Here is a 27,333-nt window from a genome sequence, read left to right as displayed (position 1 = left end):
GGCTACACATGACAAAAACATGGACTTCAAATGTTTATCATTGACAGATGCGGAAAATCCACAATCATTTTACAGGCTAAATATCAGATTTACACTGGATCAAAGCATATATAATTGAAATTGAAGTTGTTCTGACTTCAGTGGCAACAAGCTTTTGTAGTTTTTTAGATGCAGCTATTTCTGTGCCATACTATATTTAGTCCTTAGCCACATGGGCTTACTCATTTTTATCATTTTTCAAGAAAACAAAAACAAAAGCACACTTGGGAAATAGAGGTTCCTGTAATATTTCGACCAATTTGAAAATTTTCAATGCATTTGTGTTTAGCTCAGCTAGTAAGCTGGTAAAGAAAGGTTCAAAGTTCCACCGTGCACATTTGTGTACGTGCTTATAATGTTGTCAGTGAATCATGTTAAATACTTCATTTATCATGTCGAGCAAACTGTGTGCCTTTAAAGCAAATCAAACATATCTTCATTTTCCATTCACTCTTTTTTTTTTATTTCAGAGTAATTTATCAGCAAAATGATACATTACAAACTTTTCATGGAAATAATTAAAGACACTTTGTATTTACAGGCCTATAAGGTAGTACCATATATTTTACATTATTGATAAACTATGTTATTATTTCACCCAAAATACAAGTCCTCAGTTGAAACAATGTGAAATATGACCATAGAGGGTTGAGGGTTGTGCACAAGAATTTTATGGAGCACAATCATGGACAAAAACTTAAAATCACACAAAATAAATTTGTCTGCACCAATCTCACATTCATGATTTAATTATAATGAAATTCAGACTTTCTTTTATCAGATTCTCACTTAAAACGAAAACATCGGCCCTGATTCTCTCGCTCTCTTTTTTAAACCAATTTACCATTTTTGCGTCTTTTATTGTATCCATCTGATCAAACTAATTACTTTATAGTCACAGGTTTACATTTCTACAGACACTGTAAACAAATGGATATATTAAACTACACCATGATCTCACAGCAGATGAAAAAGGTCTAGCTCCAACTGCTGCAGACTAAATCCAGTCTTAGCCCAATGACAGATGTCTTGCTAATGGATGCCTGTGGTTCCTGGATTAACAGGCACCGATATCAACAGGGAGCGAGGGATCAAGGCCCCGTACTGGGAGAAACCCCAGCCATTTTACATTTTCAAACAGAACTCTGGAGGAGAGAGAAAGCCTGTGGAGATGGGATCTCTCATTCATCCTGTAACTTCTAAGTACAAGTTGTGCTAATGAACAGTGTGAGGTTCACATGATATTAAACTAACATTTACTGCTGATGAAACAGTGATTCCTACCCGAGTGAATGATCTCCAAGCATCCACGTGGTAAATGGTGTTACTCTCACTGGTGACTTAAACCAATTCATGACATTATACTAGACAGAACGATGTTGATGGTTTTAGTTAAGAAAGGATTTGCCTGAAGGAGGTCTAGTACAGAACGTCGCAAATAAATGCATTTTTGCTAGGTAATGTGTTTACTTGCAACTTTTGGTTTTAGAAAAGAAAAGTACACTCAAATGTGATGTTTCTTCCTTGTTTATGACACAAATGGTCCGAAAACGATTCCTTAAACAGGTTACGTCATTTATACAGAATATATATCCTCAATTTGTATTTTTTTTTTATAATTTACCAATTATATAGGTAATTGTTTATAGTTAAACCAACATTGAGCTGTGTTCATCCTTCAAAGTGTTACAAGAGGCAGCCTGCTATCAACGACCATAGTACATTAGGCAGTTAGATTAGGCAGAGACCCCTAGTGGCTGTAGTAATTGTTATGGTAGCAAAGAAAGAAGTCGGGTGACATAGGATAAAAAGTGTTAAAGTCCAAATAAGAAGGACCACCCTTGTGCCATTGTGCTACCAAAGCAGGAACAGGCATTGTTTTCCTTGGTTGCTATCCCAAGGAAACGGTGGAATAACTGTGGAAACTCTAGACTGCAAAAGAACCCGCTGAAGGAGGTGAAGAGGGAGAGTGATAGACACCGAGGTAAAACAAGAATGAACGGACGGGCATTCACTCAATGCAGAGCTCGAGTGTTGTTTTAAAGTCTGTTTGCCCACTGACATGTGTTTCCCCTCACTACCAGGACATGACACAGTTAAATAACAGGTTGAAAAGCTATCTATTTCTGCTTTAAGTCACATAATATACTTATTTTAACCAACCCAAACCATGATCTTCTCATGAACCTAACCAAGAAGTTTTGTGGCGTTAACCTAACCAAACTGTGGCCGTACAATGAAGGTCCAGTGTGCCTGGTGCCATGGTCATGCTGTTTAAGCATGAGGATTAGTTGTGTTTGTTCAATAAATCATTTGCTGGCTGTTAATGATTTTGTGATGGCATTGTGCATGTCAGTATTGGTATAAAGACAGCTGAAGTGTGAACTGCTGCTGAACCATTTGTCGTGCCTGCAAATCAGGTTACAAAAACGGGACCAGAGTTGAGGCACGGTAGCGTCATTTTATCCGTCCTTCACAGCGAGGTACCGATGCTAACAAGCATGTCGGCAGGTCTGAGACTGCATGGAGAGGTGACCCTGCCATTTTCCTCTCAATTACTGGAGGAGATATTTCATTGGCACACAACAGGAGGGAGGGAGGGGGTGTGGTGCGGCTTTATTGTGGGTGAAAATACCAGTGAGGGTCCGTGGCATTCAAATTCACAGGGCTTAGCAGCCTGGGCGATGGACAGAGGGGAGGGGTGAAGAAGACTCTCTCATATTCAGGGCTGGAACGGGAAACAAGGTCATCAGACCAGTTTGGCATAACAAGGATTCATCACACACATACAGAATGAAAATAAGTCCATTCCAATTCAAGTCTTCCCTTCTCCCCCTCAGTGACTTGAATGACAACTTCAGCTGGGATAGCAGAGACTACATGCCCTCTCACGACACTGTATGTTTAATAATGGCGACCGCTGTGACTCTGATTCACAAACCAACAACCAAATTAAACCAATTCCAGCTGCTGCTAAAAATATTCCACTGGGGAACAAACCATGAAGCTGACGTGGGACCCAGTCAAGCAGGCGCTTTACCAAGAATGAGTAATGTGAACTTCTGCTAGACCTCCCTCCACACACATACAACATACACCCACTTTGCTCCACTATTGTTTGGAGACATGGAGACAAGCTTTTTCAGAAGTCTGGATGAGCATTTGGGAGCCTGTTAGTTCAGTCGAGCATTAAGTTGGCTATTGCCGGTTTCCTTTAACACCCTGTGGTTGCCCGACGGTTTGCCACAGTTTCATAGCAGAGCATGATCAACCCTGTGTCAGCTAAATACTTCCTCTATGAAGAAAGGCAAATGCCATGGATTAATTCTCATTCTCGTATTCTTCATATTTTACATTTAACCACAAGAAAGTCTCAAAGTGGAGTTACCTGTAAGTTGAGTTTAACTAATCTAATCTGATCTAATGACTTATTTTCTTATTAAAATAAGTGCTCTTTATTCCAATAGTAATCACTGTTATAGAGTATTTGGTCAGTAAGTCATGTCTCTCCTCCCCCTGCTCATGCAGTAAAAGAGAAAAGACATCTTCTGGTATCCCTGCCCACTTTATCCAATCAGGACAGAGAAGAAAGCAGTCGTGGAAAAGTTGTGACGTAGAAAAGAGGGAGGGGATTTCTACTTGCTAAACAGGCAGGAAGTTAGCTCAGACGACAGCTTCAAATATAACTTAAACAGAAATTATTTATAAAATTTTACTTTGATGTAGAAATTAACTTGTCTCTAAGCAAAGCCTAAACTTGACTTGAGTTATTTTCCTGCTGGTTTTCTCTTCATGTGACATACTTGCCAGTCCATCGCTACAACACACTGTGCTTGTTGTTTCTCCCCTTTCTGTTTAATTGGGTTATATTCAGGGTATTTTTTATTGTCGACCAATCTGTTGATTATCTACAGGACTAATTGATTAACAGTTCAGTCTACAAAATACAAAATTCTGAAACGTTTCTCACAATCCAAAGTGACCAAAGTAAATGTCTTATTTTGTCCAATTATCAATCCAATGCCAAAGAATCTTCATCTAGCCTCATAAATCAGAGAGAAAAGCAGCATATCCTCACATTTAGAAAGCTGGAACCTGTAAATGTTTGACATTTTTGTTTAAAAAACGATTCATCAATCATCACACTACAGTAGTTGGAAATTCATTTTCTTCCCATCAACAAATTGACTAATTGTTGCAGTTCTTGTAATGTGGCTCAGTACATTTTCAGTTTTTCATGTTGTTCTGTGTACTGTATTGTACCTTGTTTGAATACTAAACAAAAAGCCCTGTTTAAGGGGTTTTGTATTAACCACTCAAGATAACAACAGTATCACTCAAGTTGAGTTGAGAAATCTGCACCCGACACAAACCCTCTGAACGCAAAGGTGATAAATGCAGGAATAGGAGTCATGTTAATTAACAGCAACACATACAAAACGCTCTCACCTCTGTTTTTACACAGCAACTGCAACAGTCGTCTGTCTGGCTTCAGTAAGGAGAACCAAAACAACTGAAACAACGATTTGCTCTCTCATGCTCTAAATCTCTAAAAGTAGATTCACTTGCTCCACACATCGTCCCTGAGCAAATGGAGAGTAAACTAGACAGTCGGTACAAATAATGTTTACACTGATACATCGCACAGCATACTGTACTGGAATGATCCGACATTACTGTGTGCCCTTTCACTGTTTTTGATATACATTTATCTACAGAGATCCATATTCATCGTATGAACGTGTCATACAGTGTGGCAGTGTTTCAGAGCCGTAACACACGTTTCACACACCGTAACACACATATTTACCACGTGACTCACATACAAGCTCGAGAGAGGTTATTGAGATACAGTGAAAGTATTTAAATGGCAGTTGAGAAGGCTTAAGACTATCAAAGTTGTACAGATTAAGTTAGCACCAGTTGTGTTATGTTACATACAAATACAACACAAGAATACTCAGTCACATAAATCACTTCATTTTAGCAAACAATTTTGGAGACAAACACCTTTCTGTCTCAGAATAAAAGAAATACTCCCGTTTTCAAAACACTATACAGCTGTATAGGTTGGGGCTGGGGCACACGTTTACTTACATTAGAATCCCTAAAAAACATATATAATTAATAGATTTTCTTACAGTCAGAAAGGTCTGACTCTGAAGTGACCCTCCTTGAGCTTTCTGCTCAAAAGACACAGATTTTCAAATACGTCTTGGGCATTTGCGACAACCAGCCCCTTCACTGGGGTCTGTGACACGTTTCGTCACATGACAGTCGACCCCGAAGAGAATGTATGTGGGAGTGGGATTATTTTTTGCTGGCAACTAAGCTAACAATCACATTTTATAGTCCAGTTAAAAAATTCATCTTTAGCTCTCCCTTCATACTTTAATGGTAATAACAGTTAAATTTCAAACCCATATTGTGTAAAAGTACAGAAGAGCCTGATATTTACATTTTGACTTTGCCCTCGCATCCCAGCGTCTTCAAGGCAGTCCACACCAAGAACGCTAATTATAATGATAATGAGCAATATAATAATGTCAGCATCCACAGCGATGAACGATACTGTTTTGTAAATAGTGGCACCGAACATTAGAGAGGTAGGCTGCAGTTAGAAATCAATATTACAAACACTCCTGCTGCAACAGTATTATGTAGAATAATGTCCCCAAAATCTGGCTACCTGACCAGCCTATTTACTTAATTGGCTGTCAGTGTTTCTATTGTTCATCAAATTTCTCTTAAAGTGATCCCAATGATATCGTTCCCCGCTGTTGATGTACTGTAAGCGTAGTTTTGGTGTGGACTAGTTCTTAGTGTGGATGGCCCTTTACTCTTGAAGTGACTTAGCAGATGACCTCTGACCCCAAGTGTCAGAATTTCAGAAGCAAAATAGTTTTAACAGTGGCCCCCATTGGTGCGAGATCTAATAAAGTGACATCCAACCCCGTTCTCCCCTACCTGAAGGTCATTATTCACAATCTTTATTACACCGAGCATCAAGGATAAATCTTGAATCTTAATTTGTTTTATCAGGCAAAGTCTTAAGTGACTTAAGGACAGCATTTTTAGCCTTTCTGTAGGAGAAGAAGTCACTGACAAATACTGGGGGTCACGTTTCAGAATTCAACTCTTCAAATGTTGCTACAAAATGTCTGTAACCAAGAAAATACTGAGTCATATCACAAAAAGTTGTCTCGACATCACATTTCCTCTTCCTCCGACTGAAACACACACTGGCACATTGTCTGTCTCAGAGGGACACAAGGAAAACAATTTTGAGCTCTGACCTTTCAACACCACTGCTGTCTGAACAGCCTTGGGGAGGATTTGTCCTTTCTCATCAGCTTTAAAATATCTAATGTGCTCCATCAGGCTTTTTGTTTCACACAGCAATAAACTCCTGACCTCATACTGGCGTCGTCCTCCTGTTCACGCCGTCTTTCATTTCTTTCTGAAAACAGTTGTGGACTTGTAAAAACCCAGAGTCCCTGTCTGGGTTGTAGGGCCCTATAGTCCCACTTCCACCCTTCAGAGGGTCCCTACTGAGAGCGTACAGGGATATATCTCCCATTGGCAAACCCATCCCTAACCCTCCTCCTCCTCCTCCTCCTCCTCCTCCTCCTCCTCCGCCTCCACTTCCTCCACCGATCTTCATCCTCACTGGGGAGGGCTCGCGGGACGGGTCAGTCGACCTCGAGCTGGAGCGTGAGCGCCTTCGTCGGTAGCGGTAGCTTGGGATGCGAGAGTATGGTGAAGAAGAGGAGGTGGTTTTGATGAAGTCGCGACGGGCTCTGAAGCGTGTCTCTTTGTTTTTCTCTATGTATATGTTGACCACCAGAACACCCACCGATTCAGCCACAATGAAGGAGAGTGCGCCAAAGTAAAAGGACCAGCCGTAGTTGTAATGGTTCTTCTTGTCCTCGTCCTTCTTGTCACTGGGATCTCCGGCGTTGCTGGAGATGTAGACGATGATGCCGATGATGTTGCTCAGGCCTGAAGAGAGGAGAGATGAAAAGAGAGATGAGAGGAAAGCATGTGTAAAATGCCTAAAGATGAAGACCATAAGTGGATGATAAAGCCCAAAGATTGCACTACAGTGAACATGCATCATCTCAAGTTGTACAAATGTAGGTAATCTGACAAAATGTTGTCATTTCACCACTTCCCAATTGATCAACAACTGAGAAAATGATGGATAGCAAAAATCTAGAGGAACATCAAGCCATAATTCAAGGTAAAACAACATATTTGATAGTGTTACACTATACGACAGGAAAGGCTTGAATTAATTCTAAAATATCAACGCACATCTTGGACACATTTATTTAAGCCTGGAAGTGAGACACACTGGTGCGTGTAGGAGTCAACGTTAGCTATGAAGTGGTTGAATGCTAACCTTAGCTAATGGGTTATCAAATATGTTGTTTTACCTTGAAATATGAAAGTCCCTCCACACTTTCACTATCCATCATCTTTTCAGTTGCTGATCAGACAGGAAGAGGTGAAATCACAACGATTTGTCAGATATCCTTGTGTATACGACAACTCATTAGCTAACGTTAGCATTCAACCACTTCATAGCCAACATTACAGTTTGATCAAATCCAGTAACACAGTAGTACAATATTTAAGCTTCCCACCCTGAGCGTAATGTCCGAGGAAAATGCTGCTGTGTGATTATGGTCTGTTAGAAAGTGTCATAAGTGTATAAGACATCAGCACTTCATTTGCTGTTATGTGAAAACAACAAGGGAAAAGGCACACACATTGTATCTTTTGTTGAATTATAGAGAAAAGAACGAGGCAACTTAAAGCAGACACCAAAGGGAGTCTGTCTTCTGTTGCTGTGTGTGGGTATGCACACAATCTATTTGTTGTCCTGCCAGTTTGTGCGTTGATCTGCAGCGCACTGTCAGTCTCGTCCTACCTGCAGCCACAAACAGGATGCCAGCACTGAGCAGGATGTTGTTCTTGTTTCTATAGATGCGTCCAATCCCGACACACAGGCCACCCAACATCAACAGAATGGTGCTGAGAATGGGGAACAGGCTTGATGCTCGCACTATACCTGTTCGTATGAGATAGAGAGTGTAAATTCTGACAACACTGAAGACATAGATCACTTGAAATACACAAGAAAAAGGCTGAACAGCATATGATTCATTCATAATGACAGTGGTGCCAATACAATAATGTTAATTATATAATTACTTGAAGTATTAGAAATAGTGTCATTAATGTTAATACAGTTGTACTGTAGTAGTTACAGTATTACACTATTAGTTAAAGTTTATTCATCCAACCACCATGTATTATTATTTATTAGCAGTGTAATGATGCATGTATTTGTCCTAAACTGTGTTTAGGGATGTTACTGTTTGATGCATGTAGTCAACAAAAGCAGAAGAGGAAGAAGGAGAAGAAGAAGAAGAAGAAGAAGAAGAAGAAGAAAAGCCCATGACTAACTATGCAATGTGCTGAGCTGCTGTACCCGCCTGCTTCTTTTAAATCAGCTGTGTGTAAAAATTGTGGGCTCCCAGTGAACGACTGTACAGTTTTGATCAGTCCTGCTTAAAAATACGCCCTTTTTACAATGTTTGTTCTCTCTTTCCTGCTTAATGCACTACAAGATGTACCAACTATCACAGTTGGAAGGAGGTGAACACTCGTGGAAAAAGAAAAGATAAAGGAAAAAAAGAAACCGAATCACGACCACGCAACTGGGTGGCAGCACAACAAATTGTAAAAACAACACGATTACGTCTATTGTCTATTCACACACCCATTCAGTATTCATTTATAGTTACAGTATGTTGTTGTCCACTCGGCAAATCCAACATTTACTCTCCTGTTAGCTCTGATTTGGTCTCCACCATATTTGAGGGAAATATCTGCACATTAGCTGTGTTTCTGATGGAATGAAACCTTGAGAACGCTCCACTATCTTCACCAACTATTCACCGTTTTTGTCTGTCTCTTGTTTGGTGCTGCACAGGTAATGTACAATGGGTTTATCAGAGCTTTTTTGCTGTAACAGCTGTTGGAAAAGAGGTTGATGAGAGCACTGAAAAGGAACCTAAAAGTAAAGCTTCAGTCTGTAAACCCCCCAAAAAATCAGCTTAAAGATGCACCTTACACCTTTAACAAGAATTGTGTGTCTGTTGGAGGTGTTCTTCCCAAAGGATCATAACATTTAGTTAATATGGGATTTCTGATTTCTTACATGGTGCAAGCAAACTATGTCAATATCCTTTGATAACAAATATGAGGTATACATTCACAGTTAGTGGCATTACCATCATTATTAGAAGTGAAAATAAATGCTAAAGCTAACACTGTCTGGCTGACACATGCAGTAACTCTGTACATGTGGAAATAAAGGAAGTTAAAGGAGAGTGAAAACGGCCTCGGGTTCGATAGTCGAATGCTTTACATTGATTAGCAGATGTTCCTGTCTTTCCATGATATTAACCAACTGACTGCATGATTTAATTTCCATGATCTTATTGAAATTCATCGATATAGACATCAGCAGAGATGGGAACAGTTGCTTTGTGGCACAGGGCATCAAACACCTGCTGAGTGAAGCTGATCTGAAACCTCAAGCAAAAGTGAATAGAGAAACTGAACATCCCAAAGTGTTTGGACAGTTTTCACAGTGACAAGTCTTCAGACTACCTCGGTCAAATGTGAGCTGCACTATTACGTGGGTAAAGTCATGTTTTAGACCGGCCCTATTACTCATCAGCACACAACACACTTCATCATCTCTATAGCTCCAATTACTGTCATGACATCAGGCTTTTATGTGGGAGGGATAGAGATGTCATGACACATTAAGTACTCTTGTGATAAGTCCATCACCACACGAAGAAAAAAGGGAAGGATTAAGGGTTGAAGTGTTTGAAGGAGGTTGCAGTGACTTACGTAAGATGTACTCTGAGCTGTCCGTATCGTAGTCGTTATCCTCTGGAAAGTGATTGATCCGAAAACAGCTTCCTTTGTTGATACCTGCAGAGAAGCCAGAAGCAGTGTGAGTGATGGCGGTAACAATCCATGCACTGACAAAATGACGGCAGTTACAGGAAAATACTGTCTTTATAATAGAGCTGAACTTGAGAAGCTCCAATTAAGATAGAAGGGAAAACATAACTACAAGCTGACCATCTACAAAATGAAATGCAACGTCTATGATCCTGAGACAAATAAGTTGTTTGAAAGCTGGAGTAGAAAACATCTAAACTAGTGATGAACTGACTCGTTTTCACCTCTAACCATGTTGGAGACCATTCGAGGACAGGCTGCTGTGGATCTGAGGTTCTTAAGTTCTCAAGCCCTCAGGCACCTTCTATTCAGAGACCCAGTCTCTTCACTGAGAAAATCTTCCCTCCACTTTTAACAGAATAAAACATTGGAGCATTATGAATATTGAAAGGTAAGACTTTGAATTATAGTCCAACGCCTGATTTCGCTACCGTCATTTCTGCCTTTGCTACTGTGTTAGTTGTTTTGGAGCTTTGCCAGACACCTGTAAAAAAACACATGCATATGTCTGGAAACAAAACCTGGACTCAACACAGCTTGGATTCTCTCACTCCGCTCTGAACTGTAAAAATGTAACAGAAGCCTGAGTTTGATGTAAAGGTAAGGTCATGCTCCTTCAATAGGGAAGATATCCTAAAATACTGTGGAACTGACGACCATAGAAACCAAATACTCAATCCAGACCATGTTGGTCCTAGTAAATCATAGAAATCCATAGAAAGATTTGATCGTGTATAATTATCTGACAACCAGCAGCAGTATCATGCCACAGAAACACGGCCACGTGTCAGTAAAGGTGAGGAAGCAGAAGACTTCATTCTAGTAAACAATGCAGAGGTATAAACACGTTCAACATTTTGCCTCCCAAATGTTCAGTGGGAAGAAAACGAATTCAACAAGTTTGTCAGGCTTCAATGATACACACAACGTATTAACGCTGTGTAACTACTCCACAGGGAACCTTTAAAGCCACTGTACTGTAAATAACACTCTGTGTGGGGCTCACTGTTGACATTCAACCTCACCTAAATGTGATGTTGCAAATACTGGTAAGCAGCTTTTCAGTGACGCAGGGATTTTGGAGGAACGCTTTTTGCTGCAGGTTTGGCCAAAATTCATAATAAGTGTGAACATAAGCTGATTAGCTACAATTGCTGGCTGACTCTCTTTATGCCTGAGTGGCTTTATTCATCCTGGTTAGCATAGCCTCTGGCTAAATGGCATTTTTTTTTTTTTTTTTTGGTAGACAGCTCATTTAGATGAGTTACAAATTCTGTAGTTTAAATGTTTCATGAGAGAGGAGATGCATTCACCATGTCTGTTAGGATGAGGATACACATAATGTGCTTTGGTAATGTAAACAAAAACGGCGGTTGTTTACGTTTCTTACTGAATATTGCGCCATGATTTCAGTGCCAAATTTCAATGTCACATTTGCCAGCCACATTTTTATGGTTATGTCTGAGACCGCTGGGAAAGAGAATGAAAGGAAAGCCGAGATAAAGTGATGAAACATCCTTTAACAGCACAGACAGTCTCTCTTCACTGACTCCACTCTCTCACCCTCACTCTTTCAGTCTCTTTCAACTCTCATCCTCTATTTTTACAACACTCTAATACCGCTATCATGTCTCAATTACCCACTTCTCTCCCTCCCGTGTTCTCAAATGTTTTCCTCTTCAACGCTCTTTCAGATTCTTTTTGAATTTTTTATGGATCAAGCACACTCTTTGGATTGATACAGAAGCACAATCTGGGCTCTTGGAGTGTTTCTCGCATGTGTTTTAAGTGTAATTGGGCATTTTTTTTGTGGCATTTTTTATTCCCAATTGTGTCATTCGGAAGGTTAAGGAAAAGCAGTGCAGGATACAAGTTTTATTTTGTTAGTTCAAAAAATGAAGCTGTCAAAGTAAAATATTTGATGTAATAAATAACCAACAGAAGGCCAGTGAGTTAATAATCAGAGGAATGACTGCGAGAAAGATGCAGAGAGAAAGAGAGGGAGCTCAATCGGGGAGGTATCTCCCCAGAGCCCATCTGTCTGAGAGACCGGAGCCCATCTTTTATTACTCAGCATAGCTTCACCATGGCAACCTCCCCCCCCGCAACCCAGAATCACATTTCTAGCTTCGCTTCTCAGAGGACGCCTTTGACATCTTACTAATGCATTCACCAGGCTAACACACTCACACACACACACTTGAATGCTCCACAGTGACACACGCTGACAAAGCCACACACAAAAAAGCAGCCTTTCTGACACAGAGAAAATCAACCGACTGCTTTCAGGAAAAAACTTGGTGAGCTGGTGGATTTGTCCATTTGAAGGAGGAACAAATGTGTGTTGGAAACCCGTGCTGCCTTTCAGTGCCACTCCAGCATGTTCAGTAGCGATCAGGGGTGACTCGCTTAAGTGAGAGTTCTTGTTGTGTTTCAGCATGACTGGCTGCAGAACAAGACCTCACTTTGTTTCCTTTAGAAGCTCATTTGCTGTCAGTGCTCGCCCTCAGTGAACCTCTGCCTTGTTCTACACGACACAACGCTCACGCAGACGTCTGCTTGGCACATAGAGACAAACATTATTTCTTCTACAAGGTTAGCCGACGTGTCCCCGGGGTTTACCAATTATTTACGCCACTCATTTGGACCCAATATAACTCGTTAGACTCCATCTTTGTTCTTTGTTCCTGGAAGAAATTAGCTCGCAACTGGAAAGTAAAATAGGTGGCTGATTAAATCTATCACTCTTATTCGTTGTTTTATGGGAAAATGCAAACAAGTTAGGCAGGAACTGAAAGAATAGCTTTTAGTTTTTCACTTGACGGGTGCATTGAGACAAACAGGGTCCAACTCAGCCTTAGGGTGTGTATCCCTAATATGTGTTGAAGTCACTTCCTGTATCTTTAAAATATGAGTTAGATACAGATGTGTCGCCAGACGTCAGATTCAAATCAAGTATCACAACATGTGGCGATAATGCTGATGTGGTGTGTGAGAGAGAAGGTGTGTTACTTTTAGCTCCAGCTCTCTACAGTATCTAACACACATCCAATAATATGACCGGGGAGAGAGAAGATGGTGGAAAAGACGACAGATGTTCAAGAACAGCGGCAGCTCCATCTCACTTCTGCTGGTGATACTCTCAAGGGTTTAAAGTGAGAGAGAGACAGAGGGAGACAGGGAAAGTGTCTTTTGATTAACTTTACGGGAAATCCATAAATAGGCATGCACTTTCTTAAATATAAATCCAGTAAGAGTAGCAACAGTGCGGAGCTAAGGTGCACAGAGTGTGACCTCTTTACCGGCGGCATCATCGACATAAAACACAAATCTCCTCTCTTGGACCCCTCACGTCCAACAGCGTCAGATCGCTCCTCATGTCTGAGAGATGCTGCCTTCGTGTCTCATGGAAACATGGGAGATACAAGCTCCCTTCTTCAAAAAGCCCTTGTCATAAATTAATCTTCAGATTTCCTTTGATTTGCTAACTTCACGCATCTCTTACAAGCTTTCTCTCGTGATCAATGAGGAAATGGTAAATGTCACAAAAACTACATGAGATTTTCTTTACAGTTGACTGCGCTGTGTGATTTAAACATTATTAATCCTGTGATGTGAGTAGACCTATTAAAAAGAGATCATCATTTAGAGAAAACAAAAATGCTGTATTCTTGCTCTCATCTGTTTGGCTGCAGAACATGAATGAGCATGTACAAACACGCCACAGTAGCACCTGGATGCAAGTGTGGAAACCTTCAGTCCTGGTGTTCACAAAGAGAATGCTATACAAGTCAGCGGCTGGCTGTTCTGATGATTGCCCCCTGCATCTGAGGTCGTCTTATGAATGTAAAGTTATTTATTTATTGAGCCTTGTTAGCTTGTTTGGGTTGCTGGTTAAAAGGAAGGAGCTCTGTGGAGACTTCAGCACCAGCAGCAGAGGACAGCGGCACAACACGAGAGGCTGATGGAAGACGTCACTGGTGACTACTCTCACCAATCAACTGATTGATCTCATTAACAGCGTGTCCTGTGCGTTGTTATGCTCCTTACTGTTTATCAATAAAGCAGAGAAAACTCATTGATTTCATTGATTTGGCTTCTCTTCCTTAAAGAAGTCGCGCGCAATGGTGTGCAAACGTGTCCAAACAATAACCAGCGCATGACGCCCAGCCCAAAACTCTCTCTCTCTCTCTCTCTCTCTCTCTCTCTCTCTGTGTGTGTGTGTGTGTGTGAGCTGAGAAAATGATGACAGGATTTCATGAAGCAAGTCAGTCTCTTGCTGAAACGTTACTTCTGTAGCTGGAACCTATTTCATCAGTCTAAGCAATTTTATGGAAGTAGTTGCCAAGCAACGGTATCTGAGTTAATGAGATAATTAGGACGAACGCTTAAATTATTACTGCGCGAGGGACATTTGTTTCTTGTACCAAAATGTGAAACACAAAAGGCCCCGTTAGATTTGGCTCCGTGTCATGATCTGGGTCCCTTGTCTCGGTGACAAACTAAATCATTTACAGGGGAAACTAACGCAAACTGTGGCATTACGCACGCACACCACCGCCTCTGCGCGCAACAAGCAGCCTCTTCCCTCCAAAATTTCTCACACAATATTTTGCCGACGTAACTTTCAAATGCCATCGAAAGCATTTAACAATAGACTGATGATGATGATGATGATGATGATGATGTTACACCCCGTTGGGTGGTTTCCTTTTTTTCTGGTACGAATGCTCGTGCGCTTTTTTCCACAAACGGACGGTGTTTTGGGTATTTTCGCTCCAAGTTCCCATCGTTTGAATGTCGATTTATGTTACAGATCATTTAATGACTATGTGATCAGTCACACCGCGCGTAATGTCCCCTCCTCACCTCAAAAAGACAATCAAAAGGAGCTTGGAAAGCTCACCTGTGCCAACGAGCACTTGGCATGTACCACAAAAAAGTTTGTTGAAATAACGGTGAATAACTTATCAGACTTTTGTTTTACCTTCGATACAGCAGATCCTCCAAAGTCCGGAGTGCGTCAGGTCGCCTCTGACTTTCTTGGTTTGCATCTGGGTCTCGTCTGTGGAGACATTAGTGGTGTTGCAGATGTACGCCCGGGAGTAAAGCCAGTAGTCGGTGCCGATGGCGATGGTCATGAGACTGAAGGCGGCGAAGGCCCCCGCGATGGCCAGCAGAGTCTGAACCCCTCGGTCACACCATGCCATGGCGTCTCATAATGTGTGGCTCCTCCACAGCAGCTTACGCACAGGGCGACGAGCGCACGGTGCCCATGATCATGGTCAGAGGAAGCGCTCGCGTCTCGCGGTTTTTCCCTCTCATCAAGCCCAAGTCTCGATCTGCACAATTAAGTCGTCGTCCTCCTGCACCTCAGTCGGAGTTCAATCCAAGTTTCCGAGTTTGACACGATCGCAGCCCTCGTTTAATTCCTTTGAGTTGACTGGACATGTCTCCGATCCTGCTACAGGTGGACACGAAAAGAAAAAAACAAACAAACACAAAAGCGCACACCATGAACGAGAACACTTTTATGATGAAGTAAAAGAAAGTTCATCAATCACACACAGGCTGCGGCTTCTTCCCCGTTTACAACTCAGTAATAAAGTGAAGGGTTTTAACAAAGGATACAGCATCGTTCAGCCAGACCACACCTTCCGCGGCTGCAGCCAAGCCAATGAGAAACGGCGGTGAGAACCGCTGCTGGAAGAGGAAAACATCACACCCACACTAACATGTACAGTAATGCTAGATAGAAGGAGAATTACACGAGAACAAAAGCGTTCAGTATTTGCAATTTGTCTTTCACATGCAATCAAAAGATAAAGCAGGTCTACTCACCCAGGTACAAAAACACAACAAACACACACACACACACACACACACACACACACACACACAAACGTGTCTGCAGTTCAGAAAGTGCACTTCAAGATGCTTTTTCCAAAACAGCGGATGATGAAAACACCACCGCTGACAGCACAGTGGAGATTACAGAGATCTTATTTGTGGCTGAACTACTGCAGCAGCAACTTTAAAGAAGACGAAGAAGTTGAAAGCATCGCCACTGATCAAATATATTTTTAAAAACATCCATCAAAACCACTTTGAAGTTCTGCCTGCAAGATCACCCGGCTCATGAAAGTGGAAAAGTGAGACATAAATGTGCTCCAGCATCAGAAACTCACATTTCATGTTCCTTAAGCAATGCAGTCACACAATCAATGTTAGGGCCTGTCACTTTAAGCCCTAGGCTGTTTGTGGTTGGGGGTCTTACTTCACACTGACACACAGAGAAAGAGAGAGGCAACCAGAGAGGTCCTGCTGAGTTTGGCCAGCGCATTGCCTTGCACTGTCCCATCTCTTGAATGGGAGCCTCATCCTAAAATCCCAGCGTCTGAGTCACTTCCTGGTTCCTGCTAAGAGTTTGTTTCAGGGTTTGAATGTGTGTATGTAGGGAGAGGCTTGAAATAGGATAGGAGAGTGAGGATTGGGAGATAAAGTGAGGAGGAAGGGATGGGAGGAATGGTAAAGTGAGAATATGATTAAGAGGTGGGACAAAAAAAGCAGCATGCAGGAAGAGCAGGGAGAGGAGCTCACCAGTTTCACATTTTACATATGAGGACAGGAAAGCAAGTGACAAGAATGTATTTGTGCCACATTCTTGGCTGCGATGCAGCAGATCAGGCTTAGCTCTCAGCTGTGGATGGGGCTGGAACGTGTCCAATGAACTTCAGTCATCTTAACAAAAGGGTCAGGAGCGGGGAGTCACAGCAGGTGAGCGGACAGAAGTCAAGATCTGTGATGTTTTAGATTGCATCAGCAAACAGAACATTTTATTTTGTAGAATATTTTACACAACAGCTCAAAATGCTTTTATGCCTTTAATATATCTTATATTTTGCATGAAATCACCCACAGAGCTCTTTTTTCCTGCTAAAGCACAGGCTTAATTTCTTATTCAGTTTCAAATGCTGCCTTGTTTTTACAGCTTGGTGCTACAAAGCTATAAAACAGTAGTACAGAGCTATTTTAGTTCCTGACTTCACTGCATGTTTAGGTCCTGAAATGCTTAAGTCGTGAATTTTAGTATGACATTTGTAGGTTATATATTTTTTCACGTGAAGTCAGCTCCATGTGGATGGTCAACGAAAATAGGGATGCAACTAACAGTTGGCGGTCAAGGTTTCTTGTACATGTCATCAAGATATGAAAAGTTTCAACATATTTGTGGTTTGCAGAAATGTACATTGCCAACATTTATCCTGGCGATTGGGCTGCAAAGAGGTCACCAAATCAACCTGAACATTTGTCCAAACTTTACAAAGTCAGCACGACAGAAGTCAGTGTGGACCAAACTGTGGGTCACCTTTCATGTCTTTGTCGCAAAATGCATTCAATAAGCACATCTTTCCAAATTCATTAACTGTTTTTCTCACTCAAACTCAATCGCCATTAAAACATGTGGATTTACACTCGGTTTTAAACACATGTTCAAAGTTTGTGGGAAAGAGTCAATTTATTTATAAGACCAAATGTAACAGAAAGATATACTATATGTGTTTTTTGCTATAATTCTTAACTGAAGAAAACAGGTAACAATTGTCAAAAGTCATGTACTGATCACAGATGGTACCAGGATTCTTAGTGGGAGGTTAACTGCTGTGGCAAAGTAGTTTTTGTAGTTTTTTCAGGGTTTAGGTGGGTGAAATTTAAAGACATCCAGTCTTTGTTGGCAGGTTTTGTTGAAAGCGGCTGACCAAATGACCCAGAGGAAGCATGTACAATTTCAAGAGGAGTGGTCCGAGGATCGATCCCTGAAGGACACCACACAGCAGGGGAGCTGGGGAGGACACACCATTGTTGATACAAAGATTAAAAAATGTATTTGTCAAGTAAGAATGATGTGTTGTTTCACTGGTCTTTTTACAGGTGTCAGTTCCTTCTACCTTACTCTCCTCAACCCCATAGATGAATTATTTTCCTTGTGGAGGTGAAAAGTTAATGACCACCAGCCACATGATCAGATGTCTCTGATGGATGCATGGATCCTGGACGTTGACATTTCTGCAGAAGACTGCCAGGGATGGATCGGGAATGAGAGGTCATAAGGTGCAACGTTGATGAGGAGTTGTGGCAAAATGTGTGTGTAGTGATAGTTCTGTTACTTACTGGAATTCACTGTCTTTTTTTTTTTTTTAACCTGTGTGACTTTAGAGAGTTTTTTAGAAGTTAATTCAGTATAGAGAAATGTGGGTAACCAATCGTTAAAAGATAAAAACAAAACTGTAATGAGCCCAAAGCCTTTCTTAACATTGTTTACTCGACCAGTAAAAAACACTGAGAAAACGCTGTAGTTCAGATCTAACTACAATGTTAAATGCCTTACAGGATTGTGTACCCTGGTTTTCCAGCCACTAACTCCCACTCCCACTTTCGGTCAGTGCTTCTGTGATTCCTCTCCACGTGTCCCATGTGGTTTGGCTTTCATGTGTATTGTCCTTCGGCTATTTTTGCATCCTGACAAGATCTGTCTGTGTGATGCTAATACTTAGCCAAAGATGACATGTTGGCTTTTTAGCCAGCTTGTGTAAAGTGACTGTGGTAATGGAAGTACACAGGGGCCCCTGATAATGACTTTAATCCTCCTCATCACCATGTTCCCAACTTCTCTTCTTCCTCTTCTCCATTGTCCCTGCCAAACTTGAGAGTGCTTTGGCACAGCATCCCAATTTACTCTCGCAGGTTTTTGACCTGTGCCAAGAGCGACTTCTCTATGACCTTGCTGAACTTGCTTCACAAACATGGCAGTTGACAGTGTCTCTGAACTGCTTTTTGTGCGCTTGTTTTCCACCCAGTTTGAGTAGCTGCTGCTGTCTGGCCCATCCAGTGAAAGAGATTAATGCTGCATGGCTGCCTGGTACACAGCATTAGTGAATGTGCCAATGTGCCAGAGCAATTTAGATAGGAAATTGGAGGCCCTATCAAGGAAGTAATTGGTTATTTTCTTTTTGAAATGATTTTGACAAAATTCAGGCTGATTTTGGCGAAATTGTAGGGTGAAGGAGGAAGCCTTTGGATCTTTCTTTTGAAATGCGAATGAGAGAAAGAGGCACCAAGTCAGATAGGGAATAAAGATCAACAGAGGCGAGGCGAGAAGAAACATTAAAACTTTGAATATGCAAACGAGATATACCAGCTGAGATATGTAGCAAAAGTTCAGCTCCAATTCAAAGAAAATTATTTTGGTCTTCTGGGGCAAACATAGAGTAGCAGTGAGAAAGCTTTGATATGTGTCGTTCTATCTCTAGACCTACAAGATTGGAATAGTAGAGGTCACTTCAATTGTGTATTGCTTTTCATACATGTTCTGAGATTGAATACAGTTTCTTTATAGAAATTGTCATCAAAATAATGTATTTTGTGAAGCCCTTTGCTGTCCCCTACTCTCATCATAGTAGAGTAGGGAACGTATATAAATACAACACTGTGGCTGTAAAAACAAGTTAAATATTAGACTTTAATGTGTGACTGCTCAGTACTTATGTGGTTGACAACAAAGATTTAAGAAAAAAGGTCATTTTCCACAAAAAGGATTTGAGAGAATTTAAAACAAAAAATGCTTAAAATTACAATTAATTTAGAGGAGGATGATAATAATAACTAATAGAAGACCAAGATGCTGTGCAGCTCCCAGGTGCGAATGTCAAATTAATGTCCTCAACAGGAAACATTCATGCTCATTATTACCCTTTGCCGGATGAGTCAGGGTTCAAAGTAATGACCATTTCTATCCCTGTTCTCTTGCAGTCGTTTAATGTTGTTCAGGGATGAGATGAAGCAAAGACACATGGATGCTGCCTGCTGCAGTTACCAGCGAGATGTTGTGTGTGCAGACGGCGCCTGGAGCAGAAGAGAGAGTTAAAGAGCATATGAGATTGGGCTAAAAGACAGCAAACACAGACTCAGCCCTCAGGCTGCCAGAGGCTTGCTATGCTATGACAAGCTGTAGTTTACACCAGCAGCTCTTTCAGTTTATCATATTTCTTACAGTAAAATAAAGGATTCACAGATACCCATTGCTTTAGGAGAAAGTTCCAGTTTAGATTAACTTAGGTCTCATCTTAATAGCTGTGGTAGTGAACTTAAAAAAGGATGAATTCACAAATGCTGCAACCAGGCAGCCACACATTCACATGCACACAACCTTATAACCACTGCTATGCCATTGCTATAGTGTGGACACAGCTTTGTGGACCAATGAACTGATGGACCAACAAAGAAAGCAATGGAAAAATGCACTTACTGCCATGCTGAGTTCAGTGATGCCTCCCACAAGAGTATACAACAACAGTTCAGTTATGAATAAGAGTTATGAATGTGGGCGCTGCTGAAATGTAGGGACGGGGCAAATTATCATCAATGGAAAAGGAACTCCCACACTTGTCTACGACAATCGGTTCATGCAACTGTGAAAGCTGCTTATTATTAGTCATATTTATTCTTATAAGTGGCTGAGGTCATTTTTAGGGCAGCAAAGGAGGAAGTCAGATGACGTTGTTTTATGAGACCACATAAGGATGTTGTTGATGGATGAGTCAAACAAACACTTTTACCCAGGAGACTGCCGTCAATGTCCTGCGTAAACCAAAGTCAATGGTGTTTCATTTTAATTCAGTACATACAAATGTACGTGCATAAATAACATACTTATTTTAAACCAAACCACAATATTTTCCTAAACCTGACCAAGTAGTTTTGTTGCCTAAACCAAACCAAACTGCAACCATGTGACAATAGTAACAGTCATGTTGTTTTGGGAATGGAAATATATGTTATTGGTGGAGTCATTGGCGATGAACCTATTAAGTCGTAGGTATAAAAAAGTGTTGGGTTCATGGTACGCAGTTAAAAGTAATTGCTGAGTTCTGGGAACATACTACAGCAAAGGCAGATAGGGCAAGAATTGAACAGTCAGATATTCAAACAGGTTATAAACAAACCAAAAGTGTAGTCAGATGATCCAAACACACACTGTAAATATTGGAGAAGGGACATCTGAAATGTGCATGCACAATTTGACTAAACTGGTGTTTGTCTAAAACCGTGATTGTCTGATGCTCGTGCCCTCTCTGACTTCATTTTAAGCAAAGTAACCATCATCCCAGATCGCAGTTATAATATAATTATTACTGATAGGACCAGTGACCAAACAATGAAAATTTGAGCCATGTTGTTATAAACCAGAATTTTCCCAGGCTAAAAGGAGAGGTGATGAGAACTTGCTGTAAAGGTGGTAATTGTTTTAATGAAGAGATGTTTGTGAGCTCCGCTGTCACACCACATTGAACAAGCTGGCACAGGGAGAGGAGCCGAGAACAGACTTTTCTAATTTTCCAACCTCTTTAGTGCAGAGTGGTATCAGCACCAAGGCGTCCAGCCTCTGGAGGTTTCACAGAACCTGGGTGTGGACCATCTGTCTCCTGTGCCCTCTGACTTCTCAAAATCCTGCAGGTCAGTAGAAGCTAGCATGTACCTGGGTGGTTCTGATATTTTGAGAAGGGGTGCATGTTGGAGGGCTGATCATCAAAGGCAAATTTTTAAGTCCCTTGAGTCCAATCAGGCTTCGAATCTGGCTGCGCCACATCAGTGATTTAAAGCAGGGAATGCTGTCTGAATATTTCAGCAAACCAAGCTGTTGTATCTTCAAATAGACTTGCTTTGTTGGTGATTGATTTGGCAGTCATGTTGGTGGTTTCCCAAAACTAAAAACAAGCAAATAAATCAATTTTACTAAACATTAATGAGCCTGTCTTTAGTAAATAACAGGAACATTGAAAACAGTTGCTTGTTGACAGGAATGCGTGCATACAGTATGTTTACTTCTTGATCTCGCCTCTTTGTGTCTGCTCATATCTATGCATAGTGCAGCAGTGAGAAAACCTGTCTGGGCTGTGACTGTGTTATGTAGGAAAAGTCTGTGTTTTAGCACCATGTTGGCCATGAAGCATGAAGCGCTCACCACAAACTGCAGCATTCCCAGCTCAACTCTTAATCGGGGTGTTCGTTGCGTGCAATTTATCATCTCTTACGCCAATATTTATTTATTTTTTGTCACATATGTCTACTATTCTCAAATAATGGCACAAACTGGCCAAAAACACATTTAAAATGTTAGAAAAGTCTTTTACTCTCCCGTACATCACCTCAATAATATCAAACAGTGACAGGAACTAACCATCAAAGATACTGTGCACCCAGACAAAAGCATGGAAATATGCAAACACACACCTCAATACACCACCGTCATTTTCATCTCCCCATGCACGTGAATGTCGTGTGTGATTCTGCTGCTTGAACCTGTATTCTCAGCTACAGTGTGATGCGCGGCAAAACTTAAAAAAACTTCAGAAGGAAAAAACTGTTTATTTGTGTCTCTCTTTATTCTTTCTGTTTGTCTCTAGCTTTAATGAGTAACCATACCACAGTGATATTTTCCCCAGTTTAGTAAAGCATGCTGACCCATCTCAGTCAGGCCCAGTGTTGTTACCAATCAGTCAAAACAAAAAAAAAAAAGGTGGAAGCCGTACACAGGCCCAATCAAGGCCCAAATGAACAAGGTGCTTGTTAATGAAGTCCCACTTGGAACTGATTCTTTGCTTGTTCATCCCATATTTTGTCTCAAGTAACAGCTTCACAATTAAATCATGAAACCCACCTGTGTCTGTCTGACTTCACGCCGGGGGCCTATTCTGTTGTTTGTTCTTTCTGCTCTATGTCTGTCTAAACTAATAAAAGTATATTATACTATTTTTAATTACCTCCACCAAGGATGTCATGTTTTTGCATGTGTCTGTTTGTTGGTTGGTTGGTTTGTCAACATGGTGACTATGACAACTAAAAACTATCAAACGGATTTCCACAAAACTTGGATGGAGGATGGGTCTCGGCCAGAATAGACCCCATTTACTTTATCTGGATAAAGGGATGGATCTGGACCATTTTGACATTTTCATAAATTTAGCAAAGAATAATGCAAGGATCTTGTTGAAAATACCAGCTGTATATATACAGTAGGTGGCTGTTATCTATGAGTGAGAACAATTTGACGCGTATCCAAATAAAGATTCAGATCTAGCAGATTTAAATGTGTAATGTGTTTTATCTAATTCTGGCTTAGGCTTGACTGACTCAAAAGGGGTTGTCGTAACAGCTCAGTTTAATGAAATCAGCTGACAACACTATCACAGAATATGGCCTCAAAAATTCGTTGCTAAAGATGTTAAATTTATTCTGGCCTTAGATGTAAAGAGCAGGGGGTTCACAGTTGGACACATGCAGTGTATCCACCAGATCATGTTAAGTCAAATTCATTAATTAGTCACTCTCAACAAAACAAGCACAGAGCAAAGAGGTCATGGTATAGACGAAATCCAACGGGAAACATTAAAAAGCCACGACTGTCACCATTAATGAGAGAGCCTGACAGACGCACACAGCCTTGGGCTCTGCGCTGCCAAGTGCTTGTCCTTCAGGCCTCCCGTCGAATGGAGATGAACCTGCGGTATTTAACAAAATAAACGATTCAACAGAAGGCAACAGAACATTTCCCCTTTCCACAAGCAGGCAGGGAAAAGATAGAAAACAGACAGATGGAGGAAAAGAGGATGAAAGATGTGGGAATACTGAGGGAAGTGGCAGGATAGAGATGAACAGAGAAATGGAATAAAAGAAGTGTGTGTGTGTGTGTGTGTGTGTGTGTGTGTGTGTGTGTGTGTGTGTGTGTGTTTGTGGGGTGAGATGGACGATTGATACATTATTCATGATCTTCCTTCCTCTGTCCTGGAAGGCTGGACTCATGGGAGTTACTGTATGTTCACATCATTATGGCATTATAATGGTCCTATGAGAGATTGAAATTGAATTTATCCATTTTTGTAGAGTGTGTGGATGCATGTCTTACATTTAAAAAAAATATAATCGCATTTGTTTAGCATATTACTCCCCAGACCCTCCAATCAGTAGATTCAGCTGAAAAATAGACCTTTAATTGAGACCGATTATGCTTCTTTTTAAATTTTTTATTGCTTGTTTGTTTGTTTGTTTGTTTGTTTCCCTTCTCGTACATGTAAAAGACATGGAAAGTTAAAATGGTCAAAGTCTGCACCATCAGAAGATCGTCTCTCCCGCAGAAAGCACTGCTCCTCGTCAGTAGTCGCACCTTTAATTCAGTGACTTTGTGACATCACACTACGTCACCGTGTCACACATTGGCATAATTTTTGCAAAGCAGCTAGTTTGGCACATAAGAATTAATTTGGCAAAGCTTCTCTGTTGTTGTAAGTGGTGCTGGCTCAGGCTTGTGTAATCTGACCAATCATGGGGGGACTGTGTTTTGGATGAGCGTGTTTCAGAACCGATGTGTTTTTTGAGCACTAAGGCACGTGCACTTATTCTAGTATACCCAAAGTATTACTATGAACCTGAAAATGGGCACGATGTCTCTTTTAAGACATGGATCCATATTTATATTTGCGCACCAAACTGCCTACAGCAATATGCCGATTTAATATTCCCTTTACATTTGGTTAAAAACTCACAGACCTTAAAATACAAGTCAGGGCCTTTCACAGCCTGGTGCCGCCTTTCAGTTTCACAGTAAACTGTGAGAATTGATTGTCCTGTTTTTTGCACAGGCTTCTTCCATCTAAAAAATGCTTTTAGGAGCAGAACCAAGCAGAAAGATGCCTTCTTCCTGCACCACTTTTGGTTAAGAAACTTCAGTGATCTTCATTCAGTTTAACAATAATGTATGTGACTTTGTTAATGCAGCAGTGTGACAATACTCAATAAGTCACTGCTCATTTCTTTTATACTTACTGATTTATTCACCAGTTTTCATTTCACTGCCTTTCGTATTTCAGTGTTTCTGTAGCCTACACAACTTCCACTTAAATGTCACCATTATTATATATCTTCTTAACAAACTTTTTTGAAGAACAGCATATGTCTGAAAAACCCAAGTCACAAGTTACGTCTTATTAAGATCTGAGAGAATTTAATGGAAAGTTATATTTCAAAGCACAACTCCAGTGATGGTAGCCATACTTAGGGATAATGAGATAGAGGTTTTGCCTCGTGGTAGCTTAAGTCTGCATTCATTGACTAAAAGTGGTTAATAAAACATAAAAAAGCGAGATATTTACTAGATGGAATCACAGTCTCATTTGGGTGCAGCTCTAACTCGTGCTCAGAAAATTGTTTCCGGCAAAGATCATCTGACTGATGTTTCTGATTTAAAGTATAAGACCAGCGCTGTATGACTTCGGGTTCAAGGCAAACCTGATGTAACTTCATCTTGACAATAAGTGAAAAAAAACACTGAGCCTGAATATTACACAGTTAGATAATCAACCAATTTATTGTGGCTTTGATTTTTGGAAAACACATAAACTTCTAGTGTGCTTCTGTGACTGTTTGACAGCCTTCATATCTTCTCTGCTCTCAGTGATACTGACACCATACATCGAGTGGCCGAAGAGGAGCGTGGCAAACATGCCCTGAAGCAGTCGTACTAATTGAGCATAATGAATAATGATGATGTGAGCTGGAAGAATCGCAGATGGGATCTAAATGTTTACTCACTTATCGCCTTTTCTTTCAATGAACATTGTCTGTAGAGGAGCTTCCAAAAGATCTCGATGGCCTCTGGGTAAGATGTGGCAGTGAAGTGTTCACCTGCTCTTTCAACCATTAAGGGTCAATCTCACAGAAGTCCTGTGAGGTTTGAGAGCGTTGAAACAACACTTAAGATGGATTTCCCCCAGGCAGCGTCAGCCAGGGCTTGTTAAACCACTGCTGGAATACCCTGAAGGCCTTTTCTGACCTGGAGACATGTCTCCATTTCACATATCTTTGGATAAAGATATTGTCAGTCTTTTAATAGAGCATCTGCTTAACTGATTGTCTAATGCTGTTTGGATAAAACACAATAGGGAAGTAGATGAAAAACGTTTGAATGACAGCTTGTAGGTAAATTGTATTCACAGAGGACAAAAGCATTTCAGATCAAAACAACCTGCAAACTCTTTTCACACGAGCAGCTCGAGCAGCAGTTATGAATCTGTACCACCTGCAAACAATAGATGCTGCACACAGAAAGATGCTATTATCCCATCCCAGCTATTTATTATTCTATTTTTAGATGATTTCCTTCTCTCAAACTTGTACCAGTCCCATTGTGTAAGACTTGCTATCTTTTTTTGTTTGGGGCTGAATTTCAAAATCCCTCTGGACTGATCGCAGTGGATTCAGATCACCTGTGTGCAGGGTGGGAAGACTGACTCCTGATCAATGAGTGAAAGCAGCTTTGGGCATTCCCCTCCCAGCCAATCAGGGTGTGACAACGCCTGTTTGTGAAGGCTCTTCCCGATAGATTACCAGCCAGAAACCCTGGTCTGTTTAGTTCCCTATTGAGATTTCTTTGCTGCACCATTTCATTCTAGTGACGAAAAATCACTGTGTTTATTCTTCAGCCCAGTTGAGTGACCACAAAAGTCACCAGTCATCTAGGCTACCTGCATCAGAGTTGTCCTTATTTGTGCAAGTGTTTCTTTTTTGTTTGTTTACCTTTGGTTTATCTTGACTGAACCCTTGAAACCCAAGCCCCCAAACACCTCAGTTTTTAACATTTTATTTTGTTGGGGACTGGAGAGCTTGTAAAAGCACATTTCAGTTTGATTTTCCCCTGAAGAGGCATTTTTTGATTATCCCTGAAGGGGCATGTGTTCATTATCCAAGTAATTGATATTTGGCATTCCCTGTAGATGTACATATTTTTTGTTTTGATTTATGCAGGTTGGGGCTGGGTTGTAAGCATTTTACTGCCAGTACCGCCACAAACTGACTAGGACAGTGCACAAAGACAGGATTCGTATTACTTAATACAAATGTTTAAATACATGACTTGACTTTTATGTCATTCACAAGCACCACAACCACTATATTTTAAAAACATTTTTTTTAATCCAATCCCATGTAATAAAACATTACATGTACATTTTGAAAAGCCGGGCCCTGAACATGAAGTAAGGGTAAAAGCAGTTTTTACCTATTTTTGTTTATCATTTGAGTAAACCTAAGCATGCTGCATAAGTAAAGTACAGTATGCTAGGCTGGAAAAAAGATAGACTATAACCTATTTGTCCATTATGAAAAGATGTGACTCAATTACTGTAAGCC

At 40.8% G+C, this 27,333-nt stretch overlaps 1 protein-coding gene across 1 annotated transcript; it reads right to left on the bottom strand.

The window, feature by feature from the left end:
- Positions 1-474: 474 nt before the first annotated feature.
- LOC311250834 (voltage-dependent calcium channel gamma-4 subunit-like) lies at positions 475-15,673 on the bottom strand. The gene is made up of 4 exons (XM_084342917.1): positions 15,080-15,673; positions 9,976-10,059; positions 7,976-8,116; positions 475-7,041 (listed from the first exon to the last, which is right to left on the bottom strand). Exons 1-4 carry the CDS (start codon positions 15,300-15,302, stop codon positions 6,455-6,457), a joined length of 1,035 nt encoding a protein of 344 aa, XP_084199043.1. The 5' UTR covers positions 15,303-15,673; the 3' UTR covers positions 475-6,454.
- Between the last annotated feature and the right edge of the window lie 11,660 nt (positions 15,674-27,333).

Source organism: Pagrus pagrus (assembly GCF_965226575.1).
Source record: "Pagrus pagrus genome assembly, chromosome: 2".
NCBI lineage: Eukaryota > Metazoa > Chordata > Actinopteri > Spariformes > Sparidae > Pagrus > Pagrus pagrus.
This window is presented reverse-complemented; position numbering and strand designations above follow the sequence as displayed.